At 31.2% G+C, this 22,411-nt stretch overlaps 3 protein-coding genes across 3 annotated transcripts; 2 read left to right on the forward strand and 1 right to left on the reverse strand.

Moving 5' to 3' along the window:
• The first annotated feature begins 875 nt into the window (after positions 1–875).
• LOC106713703 (multiple C2 and transmembrane domain-containing protein) lies at positions 876–8,044 on the forward strand. The gene is made up of 14 exons (XM_045680252.1): positions 876–1,456; positions 2,061–2,220; positions 2,535–2,677; positions 2,750–2,890; positions 3,197–3,389; positions 3,781–3,959; positions 4,041–4,245; positions 4,320–4,465; positions 4,951–5,102; positions 6,032–6,090; positions 6,172–6,281; positions 6,366–6,475; positions 6,742–6,839; positions 6,932–8,044. Exons 1-14 carry the CDS (start codon positions 1,014–1,016, stop codon positions 6,986–6,988), a joined length of 2,196 nt encoding a protein of 731 aa, XP_045536208.1. The 5' UTR covers positions 876–1,013; the 3' UTR covers positions 6,989–8,044.
• A 17-nt stretch (positions 8,045–8,061) lies between these two features.
• On the reverse strand, positions 8,062–14,059 carry LOC106713752 (cysteine sulfinic acid decarboxylase). Its single transcript, XM_014506602.2, has 4 exons — positions 13,676–14,059; positions 11,456–11,749; positions 9,524–9,891; positions 8,062–8,718 (listed from the first exon to the last, which is right to left on the reverse strand). The coding sequence occupies exons 1-4, from the start codon at positions 13,934–13,936 to the stop codon at positions 8,115–8,117; spliced, it is 1,527 nt and encodes a 508-aa protein (XP_014362088.2). The 5' UTR covers positions 13,937–14,059; the 3' UTR covers positions 8,062–8,114.
• Positions 14,060–19,045: 4,986 nt separating this feature from the next.
• LOC106713748 (serine/threonine-protein kinase RIO1) lies at positions 19,046–21,714 on the forward strand. Its single transcript, XM_014506596.2, has 4 exons — positions 19,046–19,213; positions 19,612–20,763; positions 21,036–21,237; positions 21,492–21,714. The coding sequence occupies exons 1-4, from the start codon at positions 19,148–19,150 to the stop codon at positions 21,647–21,649; spliced, it is 1,578 nt and encodes a 525-aa protein (XP_014362082.2). The 5' UTR covers positions 19,046–19,147; the 3' UTR covers positions 21,650–21,714.
• The last annotated feature ends 697 nt before the right edge of the window (positions 21,715–22,411 follow it).

A 22,411-nucleotide genomic window follows, 5' to 3' on the forward strand; every position in this document is an offset into this window, starting at 1 on the left:
GGTAAATAATAAATACAAAAATAGCAGAACAAAATATTGTTATTTGCTAAAGATTCTTATCTTTCAAAAAAAGTACCTGATTTAATGTACTTGTTTCTTTTAAAATGCATATCGAATTATCTTCGACAGCGATAAGTAATTAGCAAATTTTCGATCACAAGTGATGTTATTTTTGCCTTATCTTATTCCATTTAGATAAAATTTCAACAAAATATTGAAATTCTTAAACATAATCTTTGTACTTCTTGTACTTAGGTATTGTTACTAGTCTAGAACCTCAGATGATAAATGCTTCTTACCTATTCAAATATATAATAAATGTCAAATATTCATATTTTAAAGGCAGATTAAAGATATTTGTATAGTGTAATAGTATAAAAATAATTTACTAACTCCACCCTTATCATTTGGTTTTGTTAATTAACTATCTTGGTTAGAACATGAAACACCTACATTATGACATCAAAAATAATGTTAGACACTGTTTTAACCCTTTGACTGCCGCTGATTGATATTATATGATATGATATGTTTCACCATAAATATGCATCACCACAATGCTTTTCCTATAAATACTTCATTATTGGTAAAGATCGCATTTCGCAAGCCTACGCATAATAATATTTCAATAACTATGATTTGTCAAAAATCCGCACTGGGCGATAGAGTCACGGTACAAAGGGTTGACATATGTTTAAGCTAAAATTTAATTGAAACACTGTCTAAGTTTTTATGGTAAGGCCTTTATCGTCTCATAACTTTATGAAACATAAATAAAAGAAATATAACTTTCATAAAAATTATTTAATAAAAACCGCGTATTAACATAAATTGTTAGAGATAGGTTTGAACGTAATCAATGACTAAACAATTGATAAGATATGGGTTGTGATAAGTCAATTCAATCAATAGCAAAAGGGCACCATACTAGTCTCATATCATTCGTTATAATGTTGACTTGTCATACGTGGTAATTATCAAAAAATAGACATTACGAAGTCTTAACAAAAAAAATGGATGATGTGCATAAAGTGGAACCTTATAACATTGCAAAAACTCATTTCCCTAAACTACACGAGAGAATACAAAATAAATATAATGAAATGCAAAAAAAGATGGAAAAGTCTAAATCAATAGATATGTTAATGTGCATTGGTGATAATTTTATATACAAAGAACCTAAACGAAATCTAAGTACAAGTGATGTTAGAAATGAATATCAAGATATCGACAGCAATATTGAAAGTGGAAAGAAACTACGAACAGAAACGATGAAAATTGAAAGTACTAAAGAAATAAATGCATCCTATGAAGACGTTAATTTCAAAGAAATTGTTGTTACTGTAGCAAACAACGATAGAGGAAATGGAAAAATTGAAAGTGAAAATGAAGATAACCTTTCGGATAATATTTTTCTCAGTGACATGAGTAATTTTTCTAAAACAAGCTTGGAATCGTAAGTAATTTTTGTTTATTTTTTATTTATATATTTACAATAATTTTATTTGCAAGAAAACTAATTTAGTATTATTTGTATTAGATATAGTGTTTCTAGTGCTACATTAAGATCTATAAATATCAATCCCATGCAAGAGATGCGCGTGCGCATAAATTTAAAGATTTTTTTGTCTAACACTGTCTAAACACAGACATATACTTCAATTGTTGTTAAAATATTTCTATTGTATTATTTCTAAACGAATTGGTCGGATCGCCCGGTGAAATACCACGACCACACATACGACAGGCGTGAAGTGGATGCAATTCCGCGTTTCGTCTGATGAGTGTGGTGCCGCAGGCCTAATTTTAGTCATCATTCCCTTCCCACCGGAGGTGGAATTGATGGAGGAGGAGATGCATAGAAAGGTTAAATATTCTTTTTTTGTGCGTCTCCTCCTTCGTCGATTGGGTGTAGGCAACACATCTGCAATTGCGAATGTCTATGGGCAGCGGTCGCTTCGGCATTTCGGCGAATTCATGTGGTCGCTTGCTAGTTTGCTACCTTGTAGTATAGAAATAAATAAAAAAAAACATTTTCCTAAATTTTGTTTTATTGCAAGTCTACAAGATATAGGCAAAGAAACTGATGAATCAAGCCTTCCACCTACACCGACAACTAAGTCAATACGTCAAAAAATCGGCTTACGTATGACAGCTGTGAAAGAAAGGCGGAACGCGAACAGGGAAAAAAAGAAAGAAGCCAAAGAAAAGGTCGAGAAGGTACATTCTTAGAACGTTAACTTCTAAAAACAAATTCATCGAACAGTGACACGTATTCGACGTACGATTTCCGGCTAATTAAAAGATTTATTTACGTAACAGTAATCCATTAGCTATATGAACATACAAAATAGAATGAACTTACTATAAAGGATATTATTATTACTGTTTTAAAGAGGAATTAAGGTTGGCAATATGTTTTTTGAAAAGTTTTCGTTAATGGAAACGTCAACTTTAACGATCAAACAAGTAAAATACAGAAAATCCTAATTCTATAAACTGTACATCATATAATAAATAATTTTTCATTGCAGCTAATTCTAACCAACTCGCCCAACGATCACTATGACAAATTTTTGAAAAGAACTAAATTTGCAACTACGACTATTGCATTAATTGAAGCCTCTGGTTATGAAAATGACGATGAGAAATTTCGTTTTTTAAGCTGCCGTTTTAGGTAGGAACAATTCGATAATTAGTTACAAATTTAAAAACGAAAAGTAAGATTTTTAATGATATTTAATTACAGGTTAGGTTTGGAAAAACGCAAATCAAAAGTAATAAAAACTAATAAACCAGTAGTGAAATGGCAAGAGCTTATCAGTATTAGTATGTACGAAGATACATTGTTGGAGATATCACTTTGGGATAGAGACGTATTCATGGGCAAGTGAGTATTTTAATCTATATAGATGTAGCTTTTTCAATTTGTACTTATATCTAGATATTAGTAATTGATTTTGCTTCTTTATCATGAGTTCTCGAAACCTAACTTTAAGATTTATAAATTAAATTCAAAAACCACCTATGATAAAAAAAAAAGATTTTTTTTTTGTAAGAATACAAGCAAATTTAACTTCTTTAGCAAATTTTTCACACACGTATAAATTTAGGGATATTAATTTAAGAAAATCATATCATCAAATGTTGCATTGAGTTTATAATTAAATTAATTAAATATGATATTTAACTACAGGTCCATCGTAGATTTGTCTCACTTGAAACATGAGAAAACACATAAAATGCAGATCAACCTAGAAGATGACGGTCGCAATATAAAATTGTTCTTTCTAATAACGATAAGCGGAATAGTTCTTAACAACACAATTCTTGACCTTGATGATTACCAAAATATCCGGAATAAATTGGGCATTGAACGCAAAAAATTTGTAAGTCTTAAAGTAATCCTTTATATACTTTCTACTTATTACTATCCTTTCTAACCCCATTCAAATATGTCTAAATTTTTCGACCGTAGCAACGTTTAGAAAAATAAATCACAAATACATAGTACAATTAATTTTACCTGCTGACGAGCATTAACTTTGCCAAAGCGATAAATCAACCACGCCGGTCCACTGCGAGTTGATTAACTTCACATATATCTTTAATTTTATTCACAAATACGTGCATCAAGATGTTTTCCTTGATCGTACGAATGTCAGTACATATGTAATTTGTAAAAACATTGGCACATGACGGGGCACGAACCCAGGATCTGCAGATTACAAGTCAAGTTCGCCATCGGCGCTCTTATCTATATGACTTACTAATTTACAGGCGTGGTATCGAACATTAAAAGACTTCACAGACGTTGGCTGGCTATCTGTCATTGTCTTCGGCGCTAAAGGACTACCTAATACAGACTGCTATTGTATATTAAAATTGAATAACGAAACACTTTACACGCACACTGTTCACAAAACAAACGAACCGAATTGGATGAAGATATTAGTTTTGTAAGTAAAAATGTTTATTAAACATTTTCATTACATTGTTTTGTGATTTTGATGAAAAATAATTTAATAATTTTGTTCCAGCACAGTTACTGATATAACATCAGTTTTAAAAGTAATAGTGTTTGATGAAAAGAGGTCAGAGGATGTTGGAAAGATTTCAATACCACTGTTGAAAATAAGTACAACCGATAAAAAATGGTACGCACTCAAAGGTATCAATCTCAAAGAGAAAGCTAAAGGAAATAATCCGAGAATACTCTTAGAAATGGGAATTACTTGGAATCTCGTAAGTGAATGCTTTACCATAAGTTTTGGACGTAATGATATACTTTTAGGTAAAATTATTTTGTTATTTTTTAGATAAAAGCATCGGCTCGTGTTATAAATCCGAAAGAACCCGATCTGTTAGAAACTGAGGATAAATTAGATCGGCATATTTTCGCACGTAACATATCACGGGCTAAAGCAATATATTCCTGGATAATGAGCACATTTCAAATATTCAAGTAAGAGTTTATTTTGTACGTCGATTGCGTCAATCTTTTATATTTTAGTAAGATTAGTAAATAATAATCAATCAATCCCTTGGGTTAATGGCGTTTCCTTATAGATTTCGCCAATGTTAAGTGTATATAATACTCTGCTTTATAAAGCGGGCTTCGTGAACGAACAAGGTCACAAATTGTAACTAAGAATTAAGTGAGTAGCTATAGTAAATTATATTTCTTGCGTCTCTTTGAACTTGTCATCTGTCATCTAGCTGAAGATCGCGACAACATCAGCGCGTTATTAGAAACAAACTTAGTAAGTAGCTTAGAACTTAGAACAATGTATTCTTCCAGATTATGTTCTACACCTGTACCAAATTTTATCGAGATCCGTTAAACCGTTCTGAAGATAACTTCTAACAAAGATCCATCCATCCAAACTTTCGCATAATATTAGGTAAGATAAGATAGTAATAAGTAACTAATGTAGTGTATATTTTCAGGACAATGTTTGAATGGGAATCCAGGAAAAGTAATATCATAGCTTTAATAGCTTGGTTATTTTTTTGTTGGTTCTTCAAAATTTGGATGCTACCCCTTCTTCTTCTTATACCGTTTGCGTGGTACAAGCCCACAAAAAACCCCGTACTAATCAGTAAGTTGTTACGCGACCACTAATAAAATAGTGTTGGGTGCACGAATGGGCCGGGTCGACCGGTACAATACCTAGACCACACAGAAGCCAGACGTGAAGTGGAAGCAATTCCGCGTTTCGTCTAATGAGAAAGTGCCGGAAGCCTAATTTTAGTCCTCGTTCCCTTACCGCCCTTTTCTTATAAGTAAAGGATGGGAAGGGGAAGTGGATTTGACGGAGGAGGGGTACATAGGAAGAGGATATGTCCACTTTCTGTGCATCCCCTCTTTTGTCGATTAAAGGTAGGTAATTGCAAATGAATTGCGGATGTCTGTGAGCAGCGGACGCGTCGCTATTTAGGCGGATTCAGAGGACCGCTTAACGAAAAAAAAAATTCACGCATTAATTCAAAATGTGCACCAAACTACATATCCTCGACCAAATGAATCTTAAACTATTATAGTACCAGAACTCATTATTCAGTTTTCTTCATTTCTTGGTTTCTTCAGAATTTAATTGAACGTATTATAATTTATAACATTAAAATAATTCTTATAACATATTATTTATCACTTATGAATCAGATTTATTGAAGTTAGATTTATCTGAATCTGTTTTAATTTGTTGCAGTTTATTTTAAGAAAATAAACTGCAACAAATTAAAACTTCCTTCAAATATAAAATCATTCGCTCAATTATTAAAGCTCATTCTAACTTTGGATATTAAACTATAAAAAGTTGACATCAATTGAAATCATTTTGTATTTCTAAAGGTAATGGACCACTATATTTATTTTATTTTTTATTTTATTGGTGTTAGTCGACATTAAAGAAAGTCGTCAGACAATTATGTACAAACAAATTGTATACAAACCAAACTGCTTAAAATGTTTTTATTATTTTTATATAACAAATAATTAGAATACTAATAATACTTTCATAAATTCCAGTCAGAAGAAGGTTTGAGCAAATTCCAATAGAAGGAGAAGAAATTCCGAAGCAGGAAAAGGTAACAAAATCAATCTGTTAAAAATCCTTCGTGTTTAACGTTAATTTTAAAGTAAGTAAATAAGCAGGTTTTTTCTTTCAGGAAGAAAAAAATTTAACGCTTCGACAGAAAATAAATTCCCTCCAAGACATGGTACAGACTGTACAAAATGTAATTGGAAAATTTGCCAGTCTCGGGGAGAGCGTTAAAAAGTAAAAATAAAATTTAATTAACACTTACGATCAAAGTGTCTCCTCTGCGATTCAACTAAAGACCGATTTCCTTCTTTTTTCCAGTCTTTTCAATTTTTCTGTTCCGTTCGTGAGTTGTTTGGCGATATTTTTAATATTATTCATAACTTTGGTTATGTATTTGATACCACTTAGATACATATTTATGATTTGGGGTTAGTACAAATGTTATACTTAAAATTAGGATGTGACATATTTGATCATTTTTTTTGAAAAATAATACGGTAGGGGATGGATATTTCATAAGAACAACTACACTACAATACTACTGCATTATAGTACGTAGATATTAATGTACGGTAAGACTTATAATTAAAAAAATTATCAGTTCTAAAATTATTCCAAATTCAATTACAATAATTGTACAATAGTAAGTGATTATAAATTTGTTAGATAGAAATGTTCAATTTTACAATTGCAGGAATACATAAATTTACAAGGAAAATTTTAAAACCGAATAGAATACCAAACAATGAAATATTAGACTTGCTTTCGAGAGTGCCTGACGATGAAACTTTGGTAATAACAATATTTGAATAATGTCTAAACAATTTCTTATTTTTATTTTTATTTTCTAGTTCGTTGAGTTTCACGTCTAATTTTATTTGCAGATGGACTGGGAACAGCATTCTTTGGAAGCGTTATCCAATGAAGATGAACATTTGTGACTATCAAGATCTGACTAACCTAAGATTACATTATTTGTAGGGCCTTGTCCGAATTCTTTATTTTAATCTGTAAAATATTAATAGTGAAATTATATAATAAAGTATAAATTTAAGTAAATACACAAACGCTGCACGCTTATCTTAAATAATGCAGTAGACAAAGCATCTGCAAATGCGGATGTCTATAGGCAGCGGTCGCTTCACTTCTTTGGCGAATTTAGATGGCCGCTCGCTCGTTTACCACCTTTTACTATAAAAAAATCGTAAAATAAGAAAAAAATCATAGCAGAAAGTAGAACGAAGTGTAATAATTTAGATACAATGAATTCCAGCACGTAAGTCAGTTTCATGAATTTCTCTAACCATAAATCACACTGACAGATACATTATGGTTGAATATCACATCATTGGTGATATACAGCAGATCAATTAGCCATTCTATATCCTGTTTAGTATGCAAACGGTGCGCGTTCAACTAAATCACTAATCATCTGATTAGAAGCAAATTACACCTTTGCCTTTGCAGACTACGAATTTGCATCCCAAGTAATTACTTTGATAATAATCTGACTAATATCAAAGTAAGTAATATTACATTATAATTGTATCGCATTACTAAGTTATTTTTCTTCTTCATTTCGTGAAATTTGCAAGAATTATTTAAGATGCTATTAGATACTGCATCGCTATTGCTTAGTGACAGAAAAAGATTTGCATCAAGAAGTAGCTTAACTTCTCTATTTAAAAACGCACGTACAACTATCTCATCAAATATTATTTTAAAATATATAAATAAAAATCTTCCGAACCAATGGTGCAAGAATTTTATTTTATAAATCCTATGATCAGCCGATGTAATTTCTACATTTCGTCAAAACTAAGTAGTAAGGTCAATTAAAAATATAGCAACTGTTCCAAAAAAAACAACCATGTTGGCCTTAACCCTACGCCAAATAAAATTAAAAATAGCTTTTATTAATACAGATTTTTATTAACATTCACTACAATACCGATTTAATGTAATACAGCTACATCGTAAATTAAAATCACAGATTACATGATCAAATGTTTTGTACATAATATTATCTAATAAAATGTTGTCACATAAATTAATTTTAATTTTAATCTATACAACAATTTCCGATCCGAGCCTTTCGAATTCATTAGCAAAATAGACCATATCTTTGTGGTCTAGAGCTGAATTTTGAAATACTATACGGAAAAAGTTAACGAGGTTGCCTTGCGGCTGATACGTGACCATCATACTTCCTTCTTTTATCATTCGTTCCTTAATTTTGGGTGCGACCTTATGGAGCCTTTCTCTGTAATTCGGATCATTCTCGCAACCTCGTAGACAATTTGGAACGTACCAGAACATAATGTTGGTGCATTCAGGATTCTCGAGTACAAGCTCAAAGCCAGCTCTTTGTTTGATGTGATCCAAGAAGTATTTAGCGTTATCGAAGAGTTTGTCGATATGCTTCTCGAAACCGTCACTACCTTTCGCTTTCCACATGAACCAAAATTTGAGGACATCGGCGCGTCGTCCGCATTGGATGTGTTTGTCACCAGTATCGTACGAGGTGTCGTAAAACTTATCCTTCTGGAAGAGATACTTCGCATTGGATGAATGGCCTTCCTTCAGGACATTTTTATGTTTGACCAGGAATGTGGAACATTGCTGCGGAGCTGCAAGAAGCTTGTGAGGATTCCATGTTACCGAATCGGCTCTGAAAACAGATACAAAAATTCTTATGCGTTTACTTTAAAAGATACATTGTATTTTAATTTAATAGACAATTTATTATAATCTAAAGCATATGCTGTACTGTTAGAAGTTAACGACTGACACTTTTTCTACCTTCAACACTAACCTTAGTCAAGCTAATGACCGCCAGTTACTCGAACTGAACAAAGATTGCGTAAACTCGCCAACGCACCGCTATTTGCTCCAACGTTTTTTATTAGCACTCAAGGATATGTTTCGCAATTCATTAAAACAATTTATTATAATCATAACTTATAATTAAAAATACTGAGACAGTCGCCTCCTTATTCCGAATCTGAATCTTATTTAAGGCAACAGAAACAGGATTTTTTTAGGAATTAAAAACAGCAACTTAAATCAAAATCAAAGTTTCAAAATCTTCATGTAAGTAGTTAATGAGGGTAGTACTAACCTTGTTAGGTTATTTTCTGTATTAGTCTTAATATGATCCTATATGTATACATATAAGTTTAAATTTGCAAAAAAAAACTGACCCTAGTCGATAAATATTTACACATAAAAATGTCAAAGTTATTTTTAATATTTTTTAGCTATTTTGAACAAGGTTAATGTGCCGAAACTTTGGGATCAATGACCTCAACAATCGTTGACATTGATAATCATTATTTTACTTCAACTCATTTGCTTATTCTTAATATAATAAATAACAAACAAAAACAAAACTTGATTCTACAAAGTTAATACTTAGTACTTTCAACTGAGGAAGACTGTATTTGTGGCTACTTTCGAGATTAATGTGTACTTACAACTCTATTCCTTTTAAGAGATGCCTATGTTTCTTCGACATCAATGCGCCTCCGCCCCAGGCCGCATCAACATGTAACCATAGATTATACTTCTTGCATAGACCAGATATCGGAATCAAGGGATCGAAAGCCCCAAACACAGTCGTACCCGCAGTCGCAGTAACCATAAAGGGAGTAGATCCCGCATTTATAGCTTCAGTAATCTTGATTTCTAAATCCGCAGCATCCATTTTACCCAATTCGTCTGTTTTTATCATGATACAGTTGTCGCTACCAATACCCATGAAGCAGGCCATTTTCTTAGTCGAGTAATGTGCTAGTTCCGATGTAAAGAGTACCAGTTTTGGTACTGCGTATACACCTTTACTCTGTTGATAGAAAAGTTACGTTTAAATTTTATAAATTATTAGGATGGAAAGATATTATTATAGTCATCCTCTTTTTATCATTCAATTAAGTCTAAGTACTGCAATTCTATCCCAAAGCCGTAAAAACAATAAACCAGAATTTTTTAGGGTTTATTTTTTTATTTTACAAGTTGTACAGAAAATTTGTTTACAACCCTTATTTTCATTATGTCTATCAACAGCTCGTTGCAAACTGTTCGAAATGTATGAAAAATGGTAGTCAAATTTATCAAACAATAAACGCTCAAGAGTTTTTACAAAACAAATAAAATAAAAACAAGTTCGTAAAAACGTTTGAAACGAGCGTATTCAAAAACGAAAGTGGTAAATTCAGAAATGTATAAGGAAAATAAAGGCTCTTTTTTTAATTTTACATCCATATTTTTTCTGTTTTTATAGGTTAAACAAATATTCATAGATGGACGTTCCTATGGTATTATTTCTACTAAAACGTAGATGCCGCCTACACTTCGGGTTAAGTTTTATATTAACTTGCAAATTCATTACTATTTTGTACATTTATGTAAATGTTCACATTTAAGGATGTAGCTTTTATAAATGGTCAAATTTTAAAACATATTAATACAGTTGAATCCAACCTTCAATATTAATTCAAGATTATTATTATTTTTCTAGTACAAAACATAACTTACTATGCCTAAACTTGTAATTTTACGGAAATCTCCGCGTTAAGAATAAATCGAAGTAAATCTAAGGACGTTCCTACAAAATTCAAGTTTATACGTCTACAAAATATAACATTCATGTGTCGAGGCCCCACCGGTATACCGCACGCGAAATATTTACAATCATTAAAGAAACTAGGTTAAGGTGACCACCGAACTTCCTACAAAACTAGATTTCATACCTTATATTTATGTATTTCTAAGATTCTATTCTATTCTAAACAAATAAATACATGATGTACTAATTATACTACTTTAACGACGTTACAAAAAAAACAAATATCGTCTTGCGTCTCTTTAAAGAACCCCGAATTGGCAACGCAATAGAAAATAATTTATTGCTTGTTTTTGATAAACTTAAAAGCATATAGCTTATCTTATAAAAAACCAAGCCGTTCTGTTAAATATTCCATAATATTATGCTGAAATTTTTTTTAGGCTATAAAAATTTCCTTAACAAAATTTAACTACATAACGACTAATCGCAAATTTCTGTTCTAAAAGATCTGACAATTAATTAAACGTATCCTCACTGCAATAATTATTAATAACACAGATACTTTTATTAGTCATGGTATTCCCCATATACCGCTTTAGTGACATATGCGATAGCTTTCATAGACTGTAATTGCCGTTTCGTTAAGGAATTTCCCTTATTTCTTGCTCTAAGTGACTTACTTACATGACCTATGTCATTACATGTCATGAATTTGTCTCGGAATACAGATTTTCAATGACTATTATAGCTCGTTAATACTACTGACACAGTAATTCGACATTTGACTTTTGAATAGATAATTTAGTGCTATCCAATTTTTCTTTCAATTCTTGATACTAACCTTGACATCTGGATAGAAGTGATGTCTGGCGCAGCTGATCGCATATCCGTTGGATATCGATCCTCCAGGACAGAATATACCATCTCCGTCGCCGTCTTTCCACCCAACGATAGCCCGCATTTCCCTCAGTACTTCTTCTTCCATCAGAGTGAAGACAGGGGCTACTTCGTAAGTATAAACACTAGGGTTTAACGCATCAGTCAGCCATTGTCCAATCAGACCATATGGATCTACTGTAGAGAACAACTGGTTCACGAAGTAAGGATGCCCAGTATTGACAGAGTAACGCGCAACCTTGAAAAAAAGATGTTATATCATTAAATTAATACATGAAGTGAAAACTTGGTAACCTTTTTTAAGGAAATTTCACGATACGGATGAAGATGTCTGACATAGTTAAAGTTTATGCGGAGTAGAAGTGCATTACGCTATTTTTAATCCAAAAATCTTTGTTAATTATGGTCGAATTTCGTCCAATGGCGACCACTAGTATTAATTAATAAAATGAAATGAAGTTTAATTACTCTGATCATTTAAAAAGATAATAAAAGTACAATTAAGAATCCTAAATATTTCGTTTCAATTCAAACCTTAAATGATTTCACCGTCAAAGAACTTACTAGTTCAACTTATCAATTAAGTAATATTTCTTATTTATACACACACTCATATCTTTGGATTGTTTCAATATCTTTAATTGCTATATATAATAATAAAACTAAGTTCCACATTTAAAAAAATGTACATTATAAAATTACAATGGATTAATTTTTAACGTCGCAATAAAACAACTTATTGCATGACCATCATATAAGGACTTCCGCTTGTTATAACAGATTACATTGGCATCTTAAGTTTATCTCAATAATCACCAACGATATATGAAAAGTACCTACTTAATTTAAAATTAATTATGCTTGTATAACCCTTTAAAAAAAGTTACTACAACTAGGCATTGGAACTTTTGATAGCAATGGAAAAGCTTTAGAAAGCACAAAACACTCCTTTATCATGTCACCGACGGCTGAAAAACTCTCATGAAAGCCTTAGCAAAGGCAATCAAAAAGCATACGTCCATAAATTATTCTCTTCTATTTCGTAAAACGTTTCGATTACAATGGACTTTTTTATAGTCAATATCATCAGCTCACTACAGATGAAATAGTTAAAACGTGGATATTTTTACGATTTTTCAAATATAACTAATAAATAATAGGACAATTATTGTACTAGTACATTTCACACACAAATAGATTACAGACAGGAAAATACTAACTGGAAATTCACGAATACAAAATTGATTCGAACTCTGAACACACGAGAAACATCACACGAATATTTTAGTATCTAGGAAGCGAATTCGAGAATTAAGACAGATTAAAACTCTTGTTCCACTGACACAAGTACAAGTACAAAAACATGTTGATATTCCTCTTTCTCTCTTTGGTAAAATAAAGTAAACAATATACTTTTTTAACTGTTTAGACAGTGGAATTATACTGTAAAATAAAAGTAGTAACGAAGTTTTTTTTTTCTTTTTATTAATAAATGTAGAAATCATCTTCACGAGTATTACATAAGTATTTAAATGCCTTATAGATTAAGGTTCCAACCTCATTATTAACTATGTGAGTTTCCATCACCGAAACAATTGTATAAAAACATATATATATTTTTTTTTTTTTGGAAAAAAGGTACGCCCGAGTAATTGCCTATTCTACTATTGACGTCAGACTTTTATCACCAATATTAAAAAGTTAAGGGATCTATTTGAAAAGGTCATTTGATAGTGAAAACTTATGGTTTGATTCAAAATTAATTTTGTAAAAACTAATTCTTATAACTAAACAAATGACTAACCTAAATTTGTAGCCGTACTATTAATTAAAATTTTTACTATGAATTGACATGTTTCTAAAATAATTTACATATTTCTAGTTTTTTCTAGTTATTATAATGTTCAATGGTAAATAGGTTAGTTCCTGTTAATATAACTTTGTAAATATTAATTAATCGGAATTAAACATATTTAATAGTTTTACACCTCATACATTTTTAAATTGTTTTTATGAAGAAGTAAATTCAATGTTTATTTTGCTATTCATGACTCACGCTGTCCAAAATTAATTCTTTCTTTTTTTTATCTCATAAGAAACAAAACTTTATACATAAAAACACTAATGTTAAAGGTAAAGCTAAGAATTTTCAGAAAATACTCACATCAGCCATGATGGCTAAAAGTTCGTCATGAGAGATGGGCCCTTCCCTGGGTTTCAAATCAATAACGCTTTTAATTTCATCCGGAGCTGCCCATTCCACCACCTTAGCTGACCTCTGAGACCTTCCGAACACCACTCTCTCCACCAACAAGTCCACAGCTCTTCGTATAAACTCCTCATGTTTCGATCTGTCTGGGAGACTTTGAAACAGGCTTTCTTTTATCGCTTCTCCCGCTACTATAAGGTTAGAATCGGCAGGCATGTCTATATCTTTTTGACTCTTTGCAATCAAATATTTTATCTAGATGTTATTTAGTTTAACTTGCAGTAGTCGGCTGGAAATTAATTGATGCTTGCGGTCGGCCGCAGCCATCAGTGTTACGGTTTTGGCCCCACTCTGAAAGCGTAGCCTTCTTAAATACTCCGCACGACGTCAGTTCACTTTGTTAAGGTTACAACTTAGAGCGCATTATGGATGCACATTTAACAATATACAGATACGTTTATTTGTTTATAAAAAAAGTAACTACAGTTTTATAACCAATTAGAAGAAAGCTTTATTCCATTCTAATTTTTTATCGAAAATCAGTGATTTGGAATTCGCACTCATCGCAATGGAATGAGAAAGTTTTAAAGATATTTCAGGTACACAGATTTTCCATGGAATTTTATTCTTATATAAAGCCATTAATAAAAAGAAAAAGGAAGACGAAGAAAAGACGTTTATACTCTGTACCAACAAAAATATGTAATAAAAATATTTATGTATGTTAGTTATGAATTATAAAAGTCTTGAGAAGAAAATCCGAGTCTTTTATTACATCAAGAAAATTTAATGCACCAATAATATTTCATTCCTCACAAAACTACAATGTATAAAGGATTTTCTTAAAACTTTACCACAGATGGAACTAATTTACTCAAAATGAATTGACGCCTTGTTTTACTGAACATTTTCTACATGTTGGTGTTACAGAATTTAGATGAACTAATCATCATCTGGGGTCTTGTCGCTTGATATCACTTGCCCCTCCGTAGACCAATTATAAAGCGGAAAAAGATACCATCTCTGTATGTAAGAAACTTCTTACAGATTTAAAATAAGAATAGATATCTATTGGGTCTTTTCTTTTTACTGCAGTAAACTAGATCGGAAAGATAACCGATATAAGCTAATATCACTATTGACTTAATTTTAGGTGATTTTTTGAGTGATTTAAACTCATTTCTAGGTTTCCAGTATTTGTTTATGATCGAACAAATCCGCTAAGAACGGAACAGCATCTCAGTGTATAGCCGCTCCTCGTTATTGTAATGCTTTGCTAGCGGTCATTGAGGTGATTGGTAGTAGGTATGACATCAATGACTTTATCATGAATATATTGTATCTTGGTTATTCTAATATCAACTCTAAGACAAATAATTAAGCCTAAGGAATTATCGTCATCCGATTCGCTGATTTCCTTCTAATGTATTAAGGAAAATCAAACTTTATTAGAGATAATTCCAAGCTACATAGTGCAAAATAAACATTGATGTCTTCCAAGTTTAAGTAAAATTTATATAGAGTTGCAATATTTTGTCAAATTATTTTGTTATATTTTTTTACACCTGCACAATCAACTGTAACATAATACATTTCCTGTCACCTTGACACTTCATTTTTCGCTCTTCTAATTATCGATATTATTCCCGCTAAGGAGCTAGTTTTACATGACCAATCAACTGCGAAAAACAATGACGGTCGACTTCTGTCTGATTAGTTACAGCTGTTAATCACGATATTATAACGAAGTGTCACAATATTAATGTCACTATTTATACATTTTATATTATGTATTAGAATGAGTAAATAATAGTCGTCCTATAGGAATAACACAGGTAGTATTTAGTAGATAGAATTTAACATCATACTATAATAATATTATAAATGCGAGTGTTTAGATGGATGGATGGATGCATAGATGTTTGTTTAAAAGTATCTCCGGAGCGGCCCAACGGATCTTTATGAAATTTGGCACAGTTGGACAACATACTCTGGGAGAACACATAGGCTGCTCATTAAGTTTTTTTTTAACTCAAACGGAGTCGCGGACGACAGCCAGTTGTAAATAAATCCAAAGAATCCTAATCCTAAATATAGAGTTTTCAAAATAATGTTTTTTTTTTTAATCAAGCAAAAAACGACAAAGTGAAATACTATTTTTTATTTAAAATTTTAAATCTTTCAGAATTGTGAAAATCATCTAACAGATAATTTCAATTTTACCTTTATCAAATTAACTAATTTATATGTACGAACTTTTTTGAATATAACGTATTAACATTACTCTTCGATTCAATACAAGATTATCTTATGAGTTTTTAATAGACGCAAGAACAACACTTTCTATTTCGCTTCTACAAAACCAATGATAGCCCCCTTACATTAGAGTCTGTGCGGAAAGAGAATGGGCGGGCGTGGCGAAAAACGGAATTAACATTAAGATTTTTATATGGCAATCCAACCCACCTATCTGTCAAACGTCAAAGTTTTGTATTGTTAAGGACTTGTTTATTGTTGTGATTTCTTGTGGTTTAATTGTATTTAATCATGTCTAAAAGGGGTAAAACCTTACACAGTTCAAAAACCCTACATTGTTATAAAATCTGGTTTACTAAATAGTAACTAACGATGACGTTTCGAATCCTTAAAAAGAAAAAAGGATTTCAAACAATAGCTGCAATTAAATATTATGGCTTGCGTTTGAACGAAACGTCAACTTATACGTTTCCAAGAACAAAAAATACAGATAATAGATAATTACTGAAAAAAAAATACTGACCCACAATCTAAATAGTATTTAATTATGCAGAGACAATTGTGGTGTTCTTTATAATCTTTTTTATTTTTAAGTTTTTGTAAATTATTTTTGAATAAATTTCAAAAAACATGTTTTTTGTGGAAAAATTAATTCCTACACAAATAATAAATGTGTACAAGTGGATATATAATTATACAATGTGGTGATTGTTTTTTAAAAAAACATTCGCAAATGAATTTTTCATTAAGATTAAACGATTCCATTCCTTAACCAATATCTGATAGCAGTTCCTCTGATTATCTTCGAAAAAAATAGAGGTAATAACATACATTGCGGAAACATTGACTTGTAATTTTAAAATCTCACTCATTTTGGATGTATACAAGGATGCTTTCGAATTAGATAGGAAGCTAGGATGACTACCCTTGCACCTTTTCACCTTTTTGTCTAAAAAGCGGAATTTGTTCAATGAGTAAGTCAAAGTGAATGGATTCAGAGCCATTACAGTTAAATAAAACGTAGCTGGCCTTGGATATCACAAATTTTTGTCGAAGTCGATATTTTTTCAAGTTAAAGTCATTGAGAAAACAAAATTTATCCCCGTATACAAGGAAGTATTCAACTACAAGAATAATGAAGCAAAAACGATAATTGTGATTTCCCTAACACCAAGTCATTCCTTTAATCGGAATACTTTATGAATACGTTATACGTGTTCAATTACTTGATGACTAATCACTGTAACTTCAATCATAAATGCATATATGTTTTCCCGTAGTGCTTCTGCAACTGAATTATAAAAAGACATATTATATAACGGAGCAACAAATTTTTAAATTACTATTGTAATCAATTAATACAAATTCCAGAAGAAGTTGTGTTAGCATTAAAACAAAACATGGCCACATTCCGCTTTTTAAGCGACTAAAAAAAGTCAAGTGAAATTGATAACAATTCCTTTGTTTTTTTTATTAACTTTCAAGTGGCCAGTGTTATGAAACAAATCAATTATATCAGACAGGATCTCGATATTATGGTCTGAAATCTTATTAGTGGGTAGTTGTTCAATTGACATTGAATTGTTTGATTGCTCAATTAAGCGCCCCCTTTAATTTCTCATATTTATTTTATTAACAATGGTACAGGGGGCCTAAATGATTTTGCGTTTCTAAAATAATTTCACAGTTATCTTTTATAAGCAATGTTGCACATAAAAATGATGTAGTTTTGTCGGTATTCAACAAAATTGAACTAATTTGACATAGGAATAATCTGTACATATTAATACAATTGGAATGTCTGTATGAAATAATGAACGTACATATTTCGTACATATACGTGATGTATATGGGTAACTGATAACGGAAAACCAATTTCTAAAATTTTTGTCTATCCACAAGGCCGCGGTTGATCTTCTAAACCGCTGGACCAATTTGACGGGGAAATAGCTAATGCACCGGGGCATATTATAGGCTTTTTTTTTAATTCTGCGCAGACAAGTCGCGGGCGACCTCTAGATTTTATTCATAGAATAAACATTGGTTCCTTCACTAATTAATTGAAAGGAACTTCGTTCCATCCGGGTGTCCCTTGACACCTCTCAAGTTTTTTTTATTATTATCTGTTAAAGTTGACAGTACTTAAACGAGAAAGTTGCCATGTATCTTCTTCTAATTCTCTAATTCATATAATGTAGACTCAACATTTAAACCTTCTCTGACTACATTATATTAACTTTAATATCTATTATTATTCCTAAATACTTCAATTTTATAAAACAGACCGAAAAAAATAATCACCTTCCACGATTTTGCAATTCGCAACGTATCATAGTAATTATTAACCGTAAGTAACCCTGACACTCTTGACCCAGATTAGAATAATTATTTTCTTTTAAACAAAATGGGACTGCGCTTGAACTAGCATTATACATACTTTTTATAGTGCTATTTCAAGCGCAGAAGAGCAAAAATGATAAAGAAAATATTAAAAATGACTCATATCGATGAAGAGCAAATATGGAATTGATAAAAGACATCAAGAAATCTTGAAAACTAAAAACTTGGACAGTCATTTAATAAGTAGGTTACTAACTAATTTTCCATTTGAAAATATCTGAAATTAAACAATTTATATACTTTTTGGGCAGCATATTCCAATATTACCATGTAAAACTCGAAAAAAAAATAGATTGTGTACATTATTGTGATGCTATCCTTCAAGAACTATTTACTTTCGGGATCAATGGTGTCTTTTGTTCAGTTTTGAAATGCTAATACGGGAAAGTAAACTAACACTTTTATAGCACAACAAACTTAGAGGACCCGGTAAGTTAAAGTTAAACTCTTATATACTCTGTGGTTAAACTATTCAAACTTTTACTTATGTTCAATTTAATTCAATTTCCAAGCAGTGGCTTTTAGGTGTGCCAACTGGGCACCGGTTGTTTCGCCAGTGTCGCGTTGAAGTTTACTTATGTTATTGATCAAAAGATTCGTAGCGGATGCCAAAAAAATACTATAAAAATGTCAACGTCACATTCTAACGTCAGCTGTCAGCGGTCAAAGTCAATGTCAAAACGAATTTTGCTCTCGTAAAACTTAATGTTTAATACCACATGTTTTAATTTAGATTTTATACTATCTTGAAATAATACAATTTACATAAATATGGAAGAAGACGGCCAGTTTAGTGACTATGAAGAAGATTTATCTGTTAAAGTAAAATCAGTTCGTGTAAGTGTTCATTATTCGATATCTTTCAGTTTTCAGAAAATATATGATGCTATCTCAGCTAGAAAGAGCACATAATTTTGAGATCTAAATCTGATTTGAAACTCAGAATTTAAAAAGTTGTTATTATAAAATTATGCAACAATTATTTCTTGATTTTTAAAATAACCAAGTTGCTGTCTTAACCTCAACACAGTAATGGTTATATTTTACTGCATAAAACAAAAAATTATCCTAAAAATAAACTATATTGTTATAAATTTATTTCTTGATTAAATAATTAATTCAGTTACTAGGCTAATATAAAAAAAATAAAACAATATTTTATGTTTGTTAGTCAGAAAGATTATTAATAATCTTTTTATTTCATAATAGTATGAAAATTATATTATTATTTTCAGTTTGCCGAGCTGCCTGTAATTCATAAAGACAATAGTGAAGATGATGACGATATGGATTCCGATGACTATTTCTATGACTCTGATGATCCAACACAAGGTAGTAAAAAAAAGGAAAACGTAAATCCACAAGCGCCATCACACAAAGTAATTACATATCAGCCAAGCGAGAAGTTATTTAAGAAATACATTAACAAGATAAATGTTGATAAATATGAACCAAGTTACTCTGACAATGCACAAAAGTTTATGGATTTAAACGATAGAAAAGTTGATAATGAGAGAATAAGAATGAAAGACAAACATGACAGAGCTACAGCTGAACAAGTTATGGACCCTCGAACAAAAATGATACTATTCAAACTCCTCAATCGTAGTATTATTAATGAAATAAACGGTTGTATATCTACTGGTAAGGAAGCAAATGTATATCATGCAACTTCAAAGGATGGTAAAGATTATGCAGTGAAAATATATAAAACATCAATTCTAGTATTCAAAGACAGAGATAAATATGTATCTGGTGAATACCGTTTCAGAAATGGTTATTGCAGATCAAATCCTCGTAAAATGGTTAGAACTTGGGCTGAAAAGGAAATGAGGAATCTTGTAAGAATGTATAATGCACAGTTGAATGTACCTGAGCCTATAATATTACGTAGTCATGTATTGGTCATGACATTTATGGGAGAAAAGGGCTGGCCCTCACCGAAACTGAAGGATGTAGAAATATCACAGTCAACTGCTAGATCTTTATACAGAGATTGTATTACGATGATGTGGAAAATGTTTAATATTTGTAAATTGGTGCATGCCGATCTGTCGGAATATAATTTACTATACCATAATGGGAATATTGTTGTGATTGATGTATCACAATCTGTAGAACATGATCATCCTCATGCATTTGAGTTCTTACGGAAAGATTGTACAAATATATCAGATTTCTTTAGGAAAAGAGGTGTCGCTACTTTGACTGTTAAGGAGCTTTTTGACTTCATAACTGATGCTTCAATAAATGAAAGCAATTTAGAAGAATGTTTGGAGAAGTTGTCGGATAAGGCTGCTTTAAGAAATTTTGATGAAATGACAGCACCGGAGCAAGTGGAAGAGGAAGCATTTAAAAATGTTTACATTCCTAAGAGGCTCACCGAGGTAAAAAATTTAACTTGATGTTGCAGAGGACTTCGTCCACATTATTTAAAAGAGTGATTAGTAGCTTTTTTGGCATTCCAAACTTTAATTCTATCCATGTTCATAATATTCATCAAAATCCATACAACCATTTTGAAGTTAACAAACATCATCCAAACTTTCGCATTTATAACATTGTAAAGATATTGTTTTTTATGTAAAATTACTACCTATTAATTCCTTTAGAATTATTTTTTCCATATTTGAACAAATTGTTTGTAAATTTTTTTCAGGTTATAAACTTCGAACGCGACATCAGCAAGGCTAAAAAAGGCGAAACCGATGATCTTACATATAAGAAAATAGCTGGCTTCAATGAGGACCTCACTGGAACAGTTGATAAACCTAAAATATTGCAAGAAGATGATGTGAACAGTGAAGATGGCTCCGAGTCTGGCTCAGAAGACGGCTCTGATGATGATGAGGATGAAAAAAGTAAGACTATATTCTGTATTTACTGTCAAAATATTGACATGTCCAATCATACTGAGTCTTCTTGGTTTTGATTATTATTTGCGATTTTTGTTTGATTCAGTAAATTGCAATTCAAAAAAAATCATAGTGGCTTAGAACATGTTAACTTTTATACCTTTTCCTTTATTGTCTTGAAAGCGGAAAGGAATTTTACAGGGTATCTTTTAAAATAGTTGTTTTAATTTATGGTTAATTTAAATGTTTATTAATTTCAGAGGGCAAATTTAAAAACAGCGCTCGCCCCAAGGATGAGTCCCCGGAAAGTAAGAAAGCGAGAAAAAAGGCTGTCAAGGAAGAGAAAGCAGAGAAAAGAAAAACGAAAACCAAGAAACACATCAAGAAAAGACGGGATAAGGGAAGTGGAAGAAAGTAAATACATTCTATTGTTTATAAATATTATAATAAGATAGTAAAATGAAATAAAACACTTCAATAATATTATGGATTTTATTACAAAGTACAAAAGGAAATGGTTTGTCTTCCCTCGAAGTTGAGTTCAGACAAACTCGACTTGAAGAAGTTGAGAATTTGGAATAAACAGAATTTAAATGATTACTGTCTTTCTTTTGAACCTATTAATCTGACGCCAGGTATAATTTTTTGTCGACTGGATTTAAAAAAAAAAACAATCAACTTGAAGATATACTGTCTGGAAAAATGTTGGTTATTCATTTTCATTAAAATACCGTTAAACTGTTTTTTACTACGTTGTCTTGTTTTAAGATCGACAAAAAACCTATAATACTACTACATATAAAAAGATAAAAATTATCTCTTACGTGACATAGTAACATAATGTCTAAAAACACACCTCACTTTAATAAATTATGAATAAATATATTTTAAAACCAAACTATTACCCGACAGATCGTACCAGGTACATTAGCAGCAAGTAGTTACTGTTTCAGATAAATTTTTATACATGACTAGCTGAAAGTGGCATGTATTGCAACACAAACTCAAAATTACGCAAAAGATGTGAAAAAGTAACCAAACGAGATTACAAAAAAATCTAAAAAAATTAACTTAAAGTACTAATGAAACCTATTAATCACATTTTCAAAGCAATCATTTTACCCACTTCACTAATTAATGATTATTTAAAATAATAAAATCCTCATGAGTGAGATGTACC

This window comes from Papilio machaon, chromosome 12, assembly GCF_912999745.1.
Source record: "Papilio machaon chromosome 12, ilPapMach1.1, whole genome shotgun sequence".
Lineage (NCBI taxonomy): Eukaryota > Metazoa > Arthropoda > Insecta > Lepidoptera > Papilionidae > Papilio > Papilio machaon.